The sequence below is a fragment of the Scyliorhinus torazame genome, chromosome 13, assembly GCF_047496885.1.
Source record: "Scyliorhinus torazame isolate Kashiwa2021f chromosome 13, sScyTor2.1, whole genome shotgun sequence".
Lineage (NCBI taxonomy): Eukaryota > Metazoa > Chordata > Chondrichthyes > Carcharhiniformes > Scyliorhinidae > Scyliorhinus > Scyliorhinus torazame.
Window position 1 is genome coordinate 174569413 of NC_092719.1, and position 12880 is coordinate 174582292.

The 12880-nt window shown below is 54.1% G+C and overlaps 1 protein-coding gene across 3 annotated transcripts in view; it reads left to right on the forward strand.

Annotated features, from left to right (window-relative positions):
* Positions 1–12500, forward strand: part of wnt5a (wingless-type MMTV integration site family, member 5a) — a 209747-nt gene extending 197247 nt beyond the window's left edge. For all 3 annotated transcript variants that reach the window (XM_072472472.1, XM_072472473.1, XM_072472474.1), the window contains one exon: positions 10229–12500. In XM_072472472.1, the coding sequence (XP_072328573.1) occupies positions 10229–10687 (459 nt within the window). In that variant the 3' untranslated portion in view covers positions 10688–12500. The remainder of the gene's footprint in view (positions 1–10228) is intronic.
* The last annotated feature ends 380 nt before the right edge of the window (positions 12501–12880 follow it).

The following is a 12880-nucleotide window of genomic DNA, read 5'->3' on the forward strand; positions in this document are numbered from 1 at the left end:
GTGTCAGAGAGCCCACGGGGCTGAGTGCCAGAGAGCTCACGGGGCTGAGTGTCAGAGAGCCCACGGGGCTGAGTGTCAGACAGCCCACGGGGCTGAGTGTCAGAGAGCTCAAGAGGTTGAGTATCAGAGAGTCCACAGGACTGAGTGTCATAGAGGACGGAGCTGAGTGTCAGAGAGCCCACGGGACAGACTGTCAGAGAGCCCACGGGGCTGAGTGTCAGAGAGCCCACGGGGCTGAGTGTCAGAGAGCTCAAGGGGTTGAGTATCAGAGAGTCCACAGGACTGAGTGTCATAGAGGACGGAGCTGAGTATCAGAGAGCCCACGGGACAGAGTGTCAGAGAGCCCACGGGGCTGAGTGTCAGAGAGCCCATGGGGCTGAGTGTCGGAGAGCCCACGGGGCTGAGTGTCAGAGAGCCCACGGGGCTGAGTGTCAGAGAGCTCAAGGGGTTGAGTATCAGAGAGTCCACAGGACTGAGTGTCATAGAGGACGGAGCTGAGTGTCAGAGAGCCCACGGGACAGAGTGTCAGAGAGCCCACGGGGCTGAGTGTCAGAGTGCCCACGGGGCTGAGTGTCAGAGAGCCCGCGGGACAGAGTGTCAGAGAGTCCACGGGACTGAGTGTCAGAGAGCCCACGGGGCTGAGTGTCAGCGAGCGCACGGGGCTGTGTGTCAGAGAGCCCACGGGGCTGAGTGCCATAGAGTCCACGGGACTGAGTGTCAGAGAGCCCACGGGACTGAGTGTCAGAGAGCCCACGGGACTGAGTGTCAGAGACCCCACGGGACTGCGTGTCAGAGACCCCACGGGACTGCGTGTCAGAGACCCCACGGGACTGCGTGTCAGAGACCCCACGGGACTGAGTGTCAGAGACCCCACGGGACTGAGTGTCAGAGAGCCCACGGGGCTCAGTGTCAGAGAGCCCACGGGGCTCAGTGTCAGAGAGCCCACGGGGCTCAGTGTCAGAGAGCCCACGGGGCTGAGTGTCAGAGAGCCCACGGGGCTGAGTGTCAGAGAGCCCACAGTGCTGAGTGTCAGAGAGCCCACAGAGCTGAGTGTCAGAGAGCCCACAGAGCTGAGTGTCAGAGAGCCCACAGAGCTGCGTGTCAGAGAGCCCACAGAGCTGAGTGTCAGAGAGCCCACAGAGCTGAGTGTCAGAGAGCCCACGGGACTGAGTGTCAGAGAGCTCACGGGACTGAGTGTCAGAGAGCCCACGGGACTGAGTGTCAGAGGACCCACGGGACTGAGTGTCAGGGAGCCCACGGGACTGACTGTCAGGGAGCCCACGGGACTGAGTGTCAGAGAGTCCACGGGACTGAGTGTCAGAGAGTCCACGGGACTGAGTGTCAGAGAGTCCACGGGACTGAGTGTCAGGCAACCCACGGGACTGAGTGTCAGGCAGCCCACGGGACTGAGTGTCAGAGAGCCCACAGAGCTGAGTGTCAAAGCGCCCACGGGGCTGAGTGTCAGAGAGCCCACGGGGCTGAGTGTCAGAGAGCCTACGGGGCTGAGTGTCAGAGAGCCCACGGGGCTGAGTGTCAGAGAGCCCACGGGGCTGAGTGTCAGAGAGCCCACGGGGCTGAGTGTCAGAGAGCCCACGGGGCTGAGTGTCAGAGAGCCCACGGGGCTGAGTGTCAGAGAGCCCACAGAGCTGAGTGTCAGAGAGCCCACAGAGCTGAGTGTCAAAGAGCCCACGGGGCTGAGTGTCAGAGAGCCCACGGGGCTGAGTGTCAGAGAGCCCACGGGGCTCAGTGTCAGAGAGCCCACGGGGCTGAGTGTCAGAGAGCCCACGGGGCTGAGTGTCAGAAAGCCCACGGGGCTGAGTGTCAGAGAGCCCACGGGGCTGAGTGTCAGAGAGCCCACGGGGCTGAGTGTCAGACAGTCCACGGGCTGAGTGTCAGAGAGCCCACGGGACTGAGTGTCAGAGAGCCCATAGGGCTGAGTGTCGGAGAGCCCACGGGGCTGAGTGTCAGAGAGCCCACGGGACTGAGTGTCAGAGAGCCCACGGGGCTGAGTGTCAGAGAGCTCAAGGGGTTGAGTATCAGAGAGTCCACAGGACTGAGTGTCATAGAGGACGGAGCTGAGTGTCAGAGAGCCCACGGGACAGAGTGTCAGAGAGCCCACGGGGCTGAGTGTCAGAGAGCCCACGGGGCTGAGTGTCAGAGAGCCCACGGGGCTGAGTGTCAGAGAGCCCACGGGGCTGAGTGTCAGAGAGCCCACGGGGCTGAGTGTCAGAGAGCCCACGGGGCTGAGTGTCAGAGAGCCCACGGGGCTGAGTGTCAGAGACCCCACGGGACTGAGTGTCAGAGAGCCCACGGGGCTGAGTGCCATAGAGTCCACGGGACTGAGTGTCAGAGAGTCCACGGGACTGAGTGTCAGAGAGTCCACGGGACTGAGTGTCAGGGAGTCCACGGGACTGAGTGTCAGAGAATCCACGGGACTGAGTGTCAGAGAGTCCACGGGACTGAGTGTCAGGGAGCCCACGGGACTTAGTGTCAGGGAGCCCACGGGACTGAGTAAGAGCGAAAGTAACAGGGTAGTTATTATGTGAGTCTTTAACTTTCCAAATATTGATTGGAAAAGATATCGTTCGAGTACAAAAGATGGGTCGTTTTTTGTACAGTGTGTGCAGGAGGGTTTCCTGAAACAATATGTTGACAGGCCAACAAGAGGCGAGGCCACGTTGGATTTGGTTTTGGGTAATGAACCAGGCCAGGTGTTGGATTTGGAGGAAGGAGAGCACTCTGGGGACAGTGACCACAATTCAGTGACGTTTACGTTAATGATGGAAAGGGATAAGTATACACCGCAGGGCAAGAGTTATAGCTGGGATAAGGGCAATTATGATGCCATTAGACGTGACTTGGGGGGGATAAGTTGGAGAAGTCGGCTGCAAGTGTTGGGCACACTGGATAAGTGGGGCTTGTTCAAGGATCAGCTACTGCGTGTTCTTGATAAGTATGTACCGGTCAGGCAGGGAGGAAGGCGTCGAGCGAGTTAACCGTGGTTTACCAAGGAAGTGGAATCTCTTGTTAAGAGGAAGAAGGAGGCCTATGTGAAGATGAGGTGTGAAGTTTCAGTTGGGGCGATGGATAGTTACAAGGTAGCGAGGAAGGATCTAAAGAGAGAGCTAAGACGAGCAAGGAGGGGACATGAGAAGTATTTGGCAGGAAGGATCAAGGAAAACCCAAAAGCTTTCTATAGGTATGTCAGGAATAAGCGAATGACTAGGGAAAGAGTAGGGTCAGTCAAGGACAGGGATGGGAAATTGTGTGTGGAGTCTGAAGAGATAGGCGAGATACTAAATGAATATTTTTCGTCAGTATTCACTCAGGAAAAAGATAATGTTGTGGAGGAGAATGCTGAGCCCCAGGCTAATAGAATAGATGGCATTGAGGTACGTAGGGAAGAGGTGTTGGCAATTCTGGACAGGCTGAAAATAGATAAGTCCCCGGGACCTGATGGGATTTATCCTAGGATTCTCTGGGAGGCCAGGGAAGAGATTGCTGGACCTTTGGCTTTGATTTTTAAATCATCATTGGCTACAGGAATAGTGCCAGAGGACTGGAGGACAGCAAATGTGGTCCCTTTGTTCAAAAAGGGGAGCAGAGACAACCCCGGCAACTATAGACCGGTGAGCCTCACGTCTGTAGTGGGTAAAGTCTTGGAGGGGATTATAAGAGACAAGATTTATAATCATCTAGATAGGAATAATATGATCAGGGATAGTCAGCATGGCTTTGTGAAGGGTAGGTCATGCCTCACAAACCTTATTGAGTTCTTTGAGAAGGTGACTGAACAGGTAGATGAGGGTAGAGCAGTTGATGTGGTGTATATGGATTTCAGCAAAGCGTTTGCTAAGGTTCCCCACGGTAGGCTATTGCAGAAAATACGGAGGCTGGGGATTGAGGGTGATTTAGAGATGTGGATCAGAAATTGGCTAGCTGAAAGAAGACAGAGGGTGGTGGTTGATGGGAAATGTTCAGAATGGAGTACAGTTACAAGTGGAGTACCACAAGGATCTGTTCTGGGGCCGTTGCTGTTTGTCATTTTTATCAATGACCTAGAGGAAGGCGCAGAAGGGTGGGTGAGTAAATTTGCAGACGATACTAAAGTCGGTGGTGTTGTCGATAATGTGGAAGGATGTAGCAGGTTACAGAGGGATATAGATAAGCTGCAGAGCTGGGCTGAGAGGTGGCAAATGGAGTTTAATGTAGAGAAGTGTGAGGTGATTCACTTTGGAAGGAATAACAGGAATGCGGAATATTTGGCTAATGGTAAAGTTCTTGAAAGTGTGGATGAGCAGAGGGATCTAGGTGTCCATGTACATAGATCCCTGAAAGTTGCCACCCAGATTGATAGGGTTGTGAAGAAGGCCTATGGAGTGTTGGCCTTTATTGGTAGAGGGATTGAGTTCCGGAGTCGGGAGGTCATGTTGCAGCTGTACAGAACTCTGGTACGGCCGCATTTGGAGTATTGCGTACAGTTCTGGTCACCGCATTATAGGAAGGACGTGGAGGCTTTGGAGCGGGTGCAGAGGAGATTTACCAGGATGTTGCCTGGTATGGAGGGAAACTCTTATGAGGAAAGGCTGATGGACTTGAGGTTGTATTCGTTGGAGAGAAGAAGGTTAAGAGGAGACTTAATAGAGGCTTACAAAATGATCAGGGGGTTGGATAGGGTGGACAGTGAGAGCCTTCTCCCGCGGATGGAAATGGCTGGCACGAGGGGACATAACTTTAAACTGAGGGGTAATAGATATAGGACAGAGGTCAGAGGTAGGTTCTTTACGCAAAGAGTAGTGAGGCCGTGGAATGCCCTACCTGCTACAGTAGTGAACTCGCCAACATTGAGGGCATTTAAAACTTTATTGGATAAACATATGGATGATAATGGCATCGTGTAGGTTAGATGGCTTTTGTTTCGGTGCAACATCGAGGGCCGAAGGGCCTGTACGGCGCTGTATTGTTCTATGTTCTATGTTCTATGAGTGTCAGGCAGCCCACGGGACTGAGTGTCAGAGAGTCCACGGGACGGAGTGTCAGAGAGTCCACGGGACGGAGTGTCAGTGAGCCCACGAGGCTGAGTGTCAGTGAGCCCACGAGGCTGAGTGTCAGAGAGCCCACGGGGCTGAGTGTCAGAGAGCCCACGGGGCTGAGTGTCAGAGAGCCCACGGGGCTGAGTGTCAGAGAGCCCACGGGGCTGAGTGTCAGAGAGCCCACGGGGCTGAGTGTCAGAGAGCCCACGGGACTGATTATCAGGAAGTCCACGGGACTGAGTGTCAGAGTGCCCACAGAGCTGAGTGTCAGAGAGCCCACAGAGCTGAGTGTCAGAGAGCCCACAGAGCTGAGTGTCAGAGAGCCCACAGAGCTGAGTGTCAGAGAGCCCACAGAGCTGAGTGTCAGAGAGCCCACAGAGCTGAGTGTCAGAGAGCCCACAGAGCTGAGCGTCAGAGAGCCCACAGAGCTGAGTGTCAGAGAGCCCACGGGGCTGAGTGTCAGAGAGCCCACGGGGCTGAGTGTCAGAGAGCCCACGGGGCTGAGTGTCAGGGAGCCCACGGGACTGAGTGTCAGAGAGTCCACGGGACTGAGTGTCAGAGAGTCCACGGGAATGAGTGTCAGGCAACCCACGGGACTGAGTGTCAGGCAGCCCACGGGACTGAGTGTCAGAGAGCCCACAGAGCTGAGTGTCAAAGCGCCCACGGGGCTGAGAGTCAGAGAGCCCACGGGGCTGAGTGTCAGAGAGCCCACGGGGCTGAGTGTCAGAGAGCCCACGGGGCTGAGTGTCAGAGAGCCCACGGGGCTGAGTGTCAGAGAGCCCACGGGGCTGAGTGTCAGAGAGCCCACGGGGCTGAGTGTCAGAGAGCCCACGGGGCTGAGTGTCAGAGAGCCCACGGGGCTGAGTGTCAGAGAGCCCACGGGGCTGAGTGTCAGATAGCCCACGGGGCTGAGTGTCAGAGAGCCCACGGGGCTGAGTGTCAGAGAGCCCACGGGGCTGAGTGTCAGAGAGCCCACGGGGCTGAGTGTCAGGGAGCCCACGGGACTGAGTGTCAGAGAGTCCACGGGACTGAGTGTCAGAGAGTCCACGGGAATGAGTGTCAGGCAACCCACGGGACTGAGTGTCAGGCAGCCCACGGGACTGAGTGTCAGAGAGGCCACAGAGCTGAGTGTCAAAGCGCCCACGGGGCTGAGTGTCAGAGAGCCCACGGGGCTGAGTGTCAGAGAGCCCACGGGGCTGAGTGTCAGAGAGTCCACGGGGCTGAGTGTCAGAGAGCCTACGGGGCTGAGTGTCAGAGAGCCCACGGGGCTGAGTGTCAGAGAGCCCACGGGGCTGAGTGTCAGAGAGCCCACGGGGCTGAGTGTCAGAGAGCCCACGGGGCTGAGTGTCAGAGAGCCCACGGGGCTGAGTGTCAGAGAGCCCACGGGGCTGAGTGTCAGAGAGCCCACAGAGCTGAGTGTCAGACAGTCCACGGGACTGAGTGTCAGAGAGCGCACGGGGCTGAGTGTCAGAGAGCGCACGGGGCTGAGTGTCAGAGAGCCCACGGGGCTGAGTGTCAGAGAGTCCACGGGGCTGAGTGTCAGAGAGTCCACGGGGCTGAGTGTCAGAGAGTCCACGGGGCTGGGTGTCAGAGAGCCCACGGGGCTGAGTGTCAGAGAGCCCACGGGGCTGAGTGTCAGGGAGCCCACCGGGCTGAGTGTCAGAGAGCCCACGGGGCTGAGTGTCAGAGAGCCCACGGGGTTGAGTGTCAGAGAGCCCACGGGGCTGAGTGTCAGAGAGCCCACGGGGCTGAGTGTCAGAGAGCCCACGGGGCTGAGCGTCAGAGAGCCCACGGGGCTGAGCGTCAGAGAGCGCACGGGGCTGAGTGTCAGAGAGCGCACGGGGCTGAGTGTCAGAGAGCGCACGGGGCTGAGTGTCATATAGTCCACGGGGCTGAGTGTCAGAGAGCCCACGGGGCTGAGTGTCAGAGAGCCCACGGGGCTGAGTGTCAGAGAGCCCACGGGGCTGAGTGTCAGAGAGCACGCCGGGCTGAGTGTCAGAGAGCCCATGGGGCTGAGTGTCGGAGAGCCCACGGGGCTGAGTGTCAGAATGCCCACGGGACTGAGTGTCAGAGAGCCCACAGAGCTGAGTGTCAGAGAGCCCACGGGACTGAGTGTCAGAGAGCCCATGGGGCTGAGTGTCGGAGAGCCCACGGGGCTGAGTGTCAGAATGCCCACGGGACTGAGTGTCAGAGAGTCCACGGGGCTGCGTGTCAGAGACCCCACGGGACTGCGTGTCAGAGACCCCACGGGACTGAGTGTCAGACACCCCACGGGACTGAGTGTCAGACACCCCACGGGACTGAGTGTCAGAGACCCCACGGGACTGAGTGTCAGAGACCCCACGGGACTGAGTGTCAGAGACCCCACGGGACTGAGTGTCAGAGAGCCCACGGGGCTGAGTGTCAGAGAGCCCACGGGACTGAGTGTCAGAGAGCCCACAGAGCTGAGTGTCAGAGAGCCCACGGGGCTGAGTGTCAGAGAGCCCACGGGGCTGAGTGTCAGAGAGCCCACGGGACTGAGTGTCAGAGAGCCCACAGAGCTGAGTGTCAGAGAGCCCACGGGACTGAGTGTCAGAGAGTCCACGGGCTGAATGTCAGAGAACCCACCGGACTGAGTGTCAGGGAGCCCACGGGACTGAGCGTCAGAGAGTCCACGGGACTGAACGTCAGAGAGTCCACGGGACTGAGCGTCAGAGAGTCCACGGGACTGAGCGTCAGAGAGTCCACGGGACTGAGCGTCAGAGAGTCCACGGGACTGAGCGTCAGAGAGTCCACGGGACTGAACGTCAGAGAGTCCACGGGACTGAACGTCAGAGAGTCCACGGGACTGAGCGTCAGAGAGTCCACGGGACTGAGCGTCAGAGAGTCCACGGGACTGAGCGTCAGAGAGTCCACGGGACTGAGCGTCAGAGAGTCCACGGGACTGAGCGTCAGAGAGTCCACGGGACTGAGCGTCAGAGTGCCCACGGGACTTAATGTCAGAGTGCCCACGGGGCTGAGTGTCAGAGAGCCCACGGGTCTGAGTGTCAGAGAGCCCACGGGTCTGAGTGTCAGAGAGCCCACGGGTCTGAGTGTCAGAGAGCCCACGGGGCTGAGTGTCAGATACCCCACGGGGCTGAGTGTCAGAGAGTCCACGGGCTGAGTGTCAGAGACCCCACGGGGCTGAGTGTCAGAGAGTCCACGGGGCTGAGTGTCAGAGAGCCCACGGGGCTGAGTGTCAGAGAGACCACGGGACTGAGTGTCAGAGAGCCCACGGGGCTGAGTGTCAGAGAGTCCACGGGACTGAGTGTCAGAGAGTCCACGGGGCTGAGTGTCAGAGAGTCCACGTGGCTGAGTGTCAGAGAGCCCACGGGGCTGAGTGTCAGAGAGTCCACGGGGCTGAGTGTCAGAGAGCCCACGGGGCTGAGTGTCAGAGAGCCCACGGGGCTGAGTGTCAGAGAGTCCACGGGGCTGAGTGTCAGAGAGCCCACGGGGCTGAGTGTCAGAGAGCCCACGGGACTGAGTGTCAGAGAGCCCACGGGACTGAGTGTCAGAGAGCCCACGGGACTGAGTGTCAGAGAGTCCACGGGGCTGAGTGTCAGAGAGTCCACGGGGCTGAGTGTCAGAGAGTCCACGGGGCTGAGTGTCAGAGAGTCCACGGGGCTGAGTGTCAGAGAGCCCACGGGGCTGAGTGTCAGAGAGCCCACGGGGCTGAGTGTCAGAGAGTCCACGGGGCTGAGTGTCAGAGAGTCCACGGGGCTGAGTGTCAGAGAGTCCACGGGGCTGAGTGTCAGAGAGTCCACGGGGCTGAGTGTCAGAGAGCCCACGGGGCTGAGTGTCAGAGAGTCCACGGGGCTGAGTGTCAGAGAGCCCATGGGGCTGAGGTGTCAAAATGCCCGCAGCACTAAGGTGTCAGGAAGGCCTTTGGACTGTGTTTCAGACTCTGTAGAGCTAAGGTGCAAGAGTGGGATTAACCTCTTTATCCAGAAATGTCCATTTTAATTGGCTGAAGAAAATGATGCATTGTTTCCACCATATCTACTTGAATGCTGTTTCTGCCTTGAATCTTGTCCCTAGCTCGTATTTCTTTTCACATCTCTCTAAGGTTAACCCCAATTTTCAAAGTGCCGGTGTAAGGCAGGAGTTTACACTGCACGACAATTTCAGAGCCCGAGGACTAGGCTTTAGCCATCAGAGAACAATATCTGTGTCCAATGCTCTTGCACTCTTTGATTTGAATTGTTTTGAAGGGACCCTTGGGAAGTATTTTTTCATGAATTGAGCTGCTAAACATGCATTGCTGAGAGTTTGTGAGGTGGGGAGGAGCAGGTGGGTGAGAGAGTCTGTAAGGTAGGGGGTTGAAAGTTTGTAGAGCTAGGGTGGTGGCAGGTGAGAGTGTGTCGGGCTGGGAGGTTGAGAGTGTGTGGAGGCTGAGAACGTGTGTAGGTGGGTTGAAAGACAGTGTGGGTGTCTGAGCGTTTGTGGAGGGGTAAGAGTGTGGGCGGGTGATCAGAGTTTTTGGGGGGTGACTACAGGGGAGGTGAGTGTCGGGGAGATGAGTGCGGTCCTGTGTGGGGGTGAGTTAGGGAGGTGGGGTGGGGAGTTCACTGTGGGGGAGGGGAGGATTTGGGAGGTGAGAGTGAGTTTGAGAGGAGGTTGATTTGGGGGATGTTGGATCGGCGGTGAGTTTGGGAAGGGGAGGGTGAGTTTGAGGGCTGTGTTTGGGTGGTGACAAGTTTGGGTGTTGAGTTTGGGGAAGTGGGGTGAGGGTGGGTTTGGGGGGCTGATACTGGTTTCGGATGAGTTTAGAGGTTTGGGGGGCGTGTTTGGGGGTGGGGTTGGGTCTTAGAGTGGGGGCAATTTTGGGTGTTGCATTTGATGGGTGGCGTGAATTTGGGGGGCAATTTTGGAGTGTGTGTTTGAAGGGTGAGTTTCGGGGTGGTGTGAGGGGTGAATTTATGTGTGGGGGCAAGTGTGAATGTTGATTTTGAGGGGTGGAGTGGAGTGAGTTGGATGAGTTTGTGGAGAGGAGTGAGTTTAGTGGTGGGGAAAAGTTTGGATGCTGAGTTCGGGAGATGTGGTGAGTTTAGGAATGAGGAGGGTGGGTTTGTGTGGTTGGAATGCTGCTGTCACTTTCACTGAGCTATGAAGATGTTGAAACAAACTGTTTCCTGAAGGAATTTCTCTAACACTTTTGTATTTGGTATTTCTTCCAGATGGTGTATAACCTGGCGAACGTGGCCTGTAAATGTCACGGGGTCTCGGGATCTTGCAGCCTGAAGACGTGCTGGTTACAGTTAGCTGATTTCCGAAAGGTTGGCGATGCTCTCAAGGAGAAATACGACAGCGCCACCGCCATGAAATTGAACAGCCGCGGGAAACTGGTTCAGATCAACAGCCGCTTCAACTCACCCACCACCCTGGACCTGGTCTATGTGGACCAGAGCCCCGACTACTGCGTCCGGAACGATAGCACTGGCTCCCTGGGTACCCAAGGTCGCCTGTGCAACAAGACCTCGGAGGGGATGGACGGCTGTGCGCTGATGTGCTGCGGACGGGGCTATGACCAATTTAAGACAGTTCGTACCGAGCGCTGTCATTGTAAATTCCACTGGTGTTGCTATGTCAAGTGCAAAAAGTGCACAGAGGTGGTTGATCAATTTGTCTGCAAATGACATCCCCTCGCCCCCCCCCCCCCCCCCCCCCCCCCCCCACCCCATTCAATCCCCCAAAAGACCTGTAGCTACAGAGGATGCGAGAGAGAGAGAACTTGAGACTCCGAGGAGGACTGGGCCGTAGCTGCAATGCTCGAACTGCCGCTGAATATTTGAACTCATGGAACGCAAATTGAACAAAGCAGATTTTAATACCGCGAGGACCCCAACGGTATCGAAAACCCACTAAAAATAGATTTAACGCTAAACATGGAAAGCAGCAATTGTGATGTGAGATCTTTGAAAATCCACATACTTATGACCAACACTCAAAGCGATGGGATAGAAATGCAGATTGTTCAACACAATGACTGCACTCGGAGGAGAGAGAGGCCTCCCCTCCAATCATCTGATCCTGTCTCTAACCAAACCTGGCTCAAAGGAATGATTGGCATCGACCAGTTGGGAGGATTAATGACTGAATTCGGAATATCCCTTTTGACAATGGATAGAGAGAACATTTTGACTGAACGCTCTTAACTAACTTGCTCTTTAAGGAAAACAATGGCACGGAAAATTAGTCTCGAATATCAATCTGACAATTCATGAGCTATGTTTCAGGAAATTCTCCAAAAAGCCAACTTTGCTGACCATCCATCGCCCATTGGCCGCCCCAGACTTAATCATCCAGAAACATTCCCAGATACATGTAATTGACTGAAAACTCCACTCCCAAGTGGCTTTTTAATATTTAAAAGCATGGTTTAATTCATCACTTGTCATGTATTTATTTTTCGGAAAATATTGGCTGTGCTGGCAATTTGGTTCCTGTGTATTTCAATCAATTAACCCACTATTAATGAACAGACTGGGAGATCTGCTGCAAAGATGGACATTCATTTAGGGATCATCCTGAATTGCAATATTTTAGTTTCCAAGATAGATATATAACTGCAGGGCAAACGGGAGGACTTGCTGGGATGGTAAACTATATATTACGGGCAAACTAAGGTTTATTGGTGTCTAATATTCCAACTTTGTATATACGTCTACAATCAGCGATTTAAATTGTATTTATTTACAAGTTATATCTAGATTAGATTTGTCTACCTTTCTGCATTTTAACGGATTTGCTGCATTTGTAGTCATCTATCACTTACAATTGGTTTCTGGCGCTAAATGGACATTGATAATGTTTGTGGATGTGTTTTTTTTCCCCCAACCCCGACACAGTTTTGGGGACATTCAGTTCCATCGGGATGTTGCACTGACCCAAGTTGTAAAATTGTTACAAATAGCACTTGTGCACCATACCATTCCCAATTATTAAAATGTTTGGGGCATATTTTTGGGTTTGAATTGGTATATAATTTGTGTTGCGTTTGTTACAAAGAAACAGGAGACATTTCATGCTGGGGCAGCACAGAACTTGCATACACGGCAATTCTAATTGGTGTCTATCTTATCAGGCAATATTTGTCTCTGTGTTACTGCACCAACACAAGTTTCTGGTATATCATCATAGCAACATATTCAACATGTCTTATAAAGTGTTGTACATTTCAAAGCGGATTTAAATAAAATCATAATGGTACAATGTTGCATAAAATAGATATAACCCAGGCCAGTAAAAAGGTAATTGCAATTAATTTAACCGTGCATAACTTTAATCTCGTGTATTGTGTTGTATGCTTTTGGTGGTCTGACTATGGAACCGTACTTGACCAGGATTCATTGAGTAACCTTAATCCTTTGATCACCCCTTTAATGTTTAATGGCTATTTATAAGGAGAGTTATCTTCAGTGTTGGAAATAAAACTGCTATAGTTCTAAATGTGTTATTGTTTGTACATCAACATATGTCAAATTACTCATTCCAGAAAGTGCTTTCATAAATTCAGTATTGTTCCTAACTGTTTCATAAGCCAAACCATCAAATTTACCTTAAAATTGTGGTTTACCTTTCTTTTAAGGTTCACTTATTAATTATTTGTTTACTGTCCGTGACTTAAGAGGGAAATAATGCCCCTTCTCTTATTGGTGGGAAATGGCATTAGAGGTGCTGGTGGTAACAGGCACAGTTGGGCTGGGGGTGGTGGGTACCCGTTTTCTATCATTTTTGGAGGTGCAGATGACGGACCAGTACCCGTCCTGACAGAAAATCATATGTTGCATTTGGGATTTTCTTAACCGACATTTTACCAATTTTAGGGA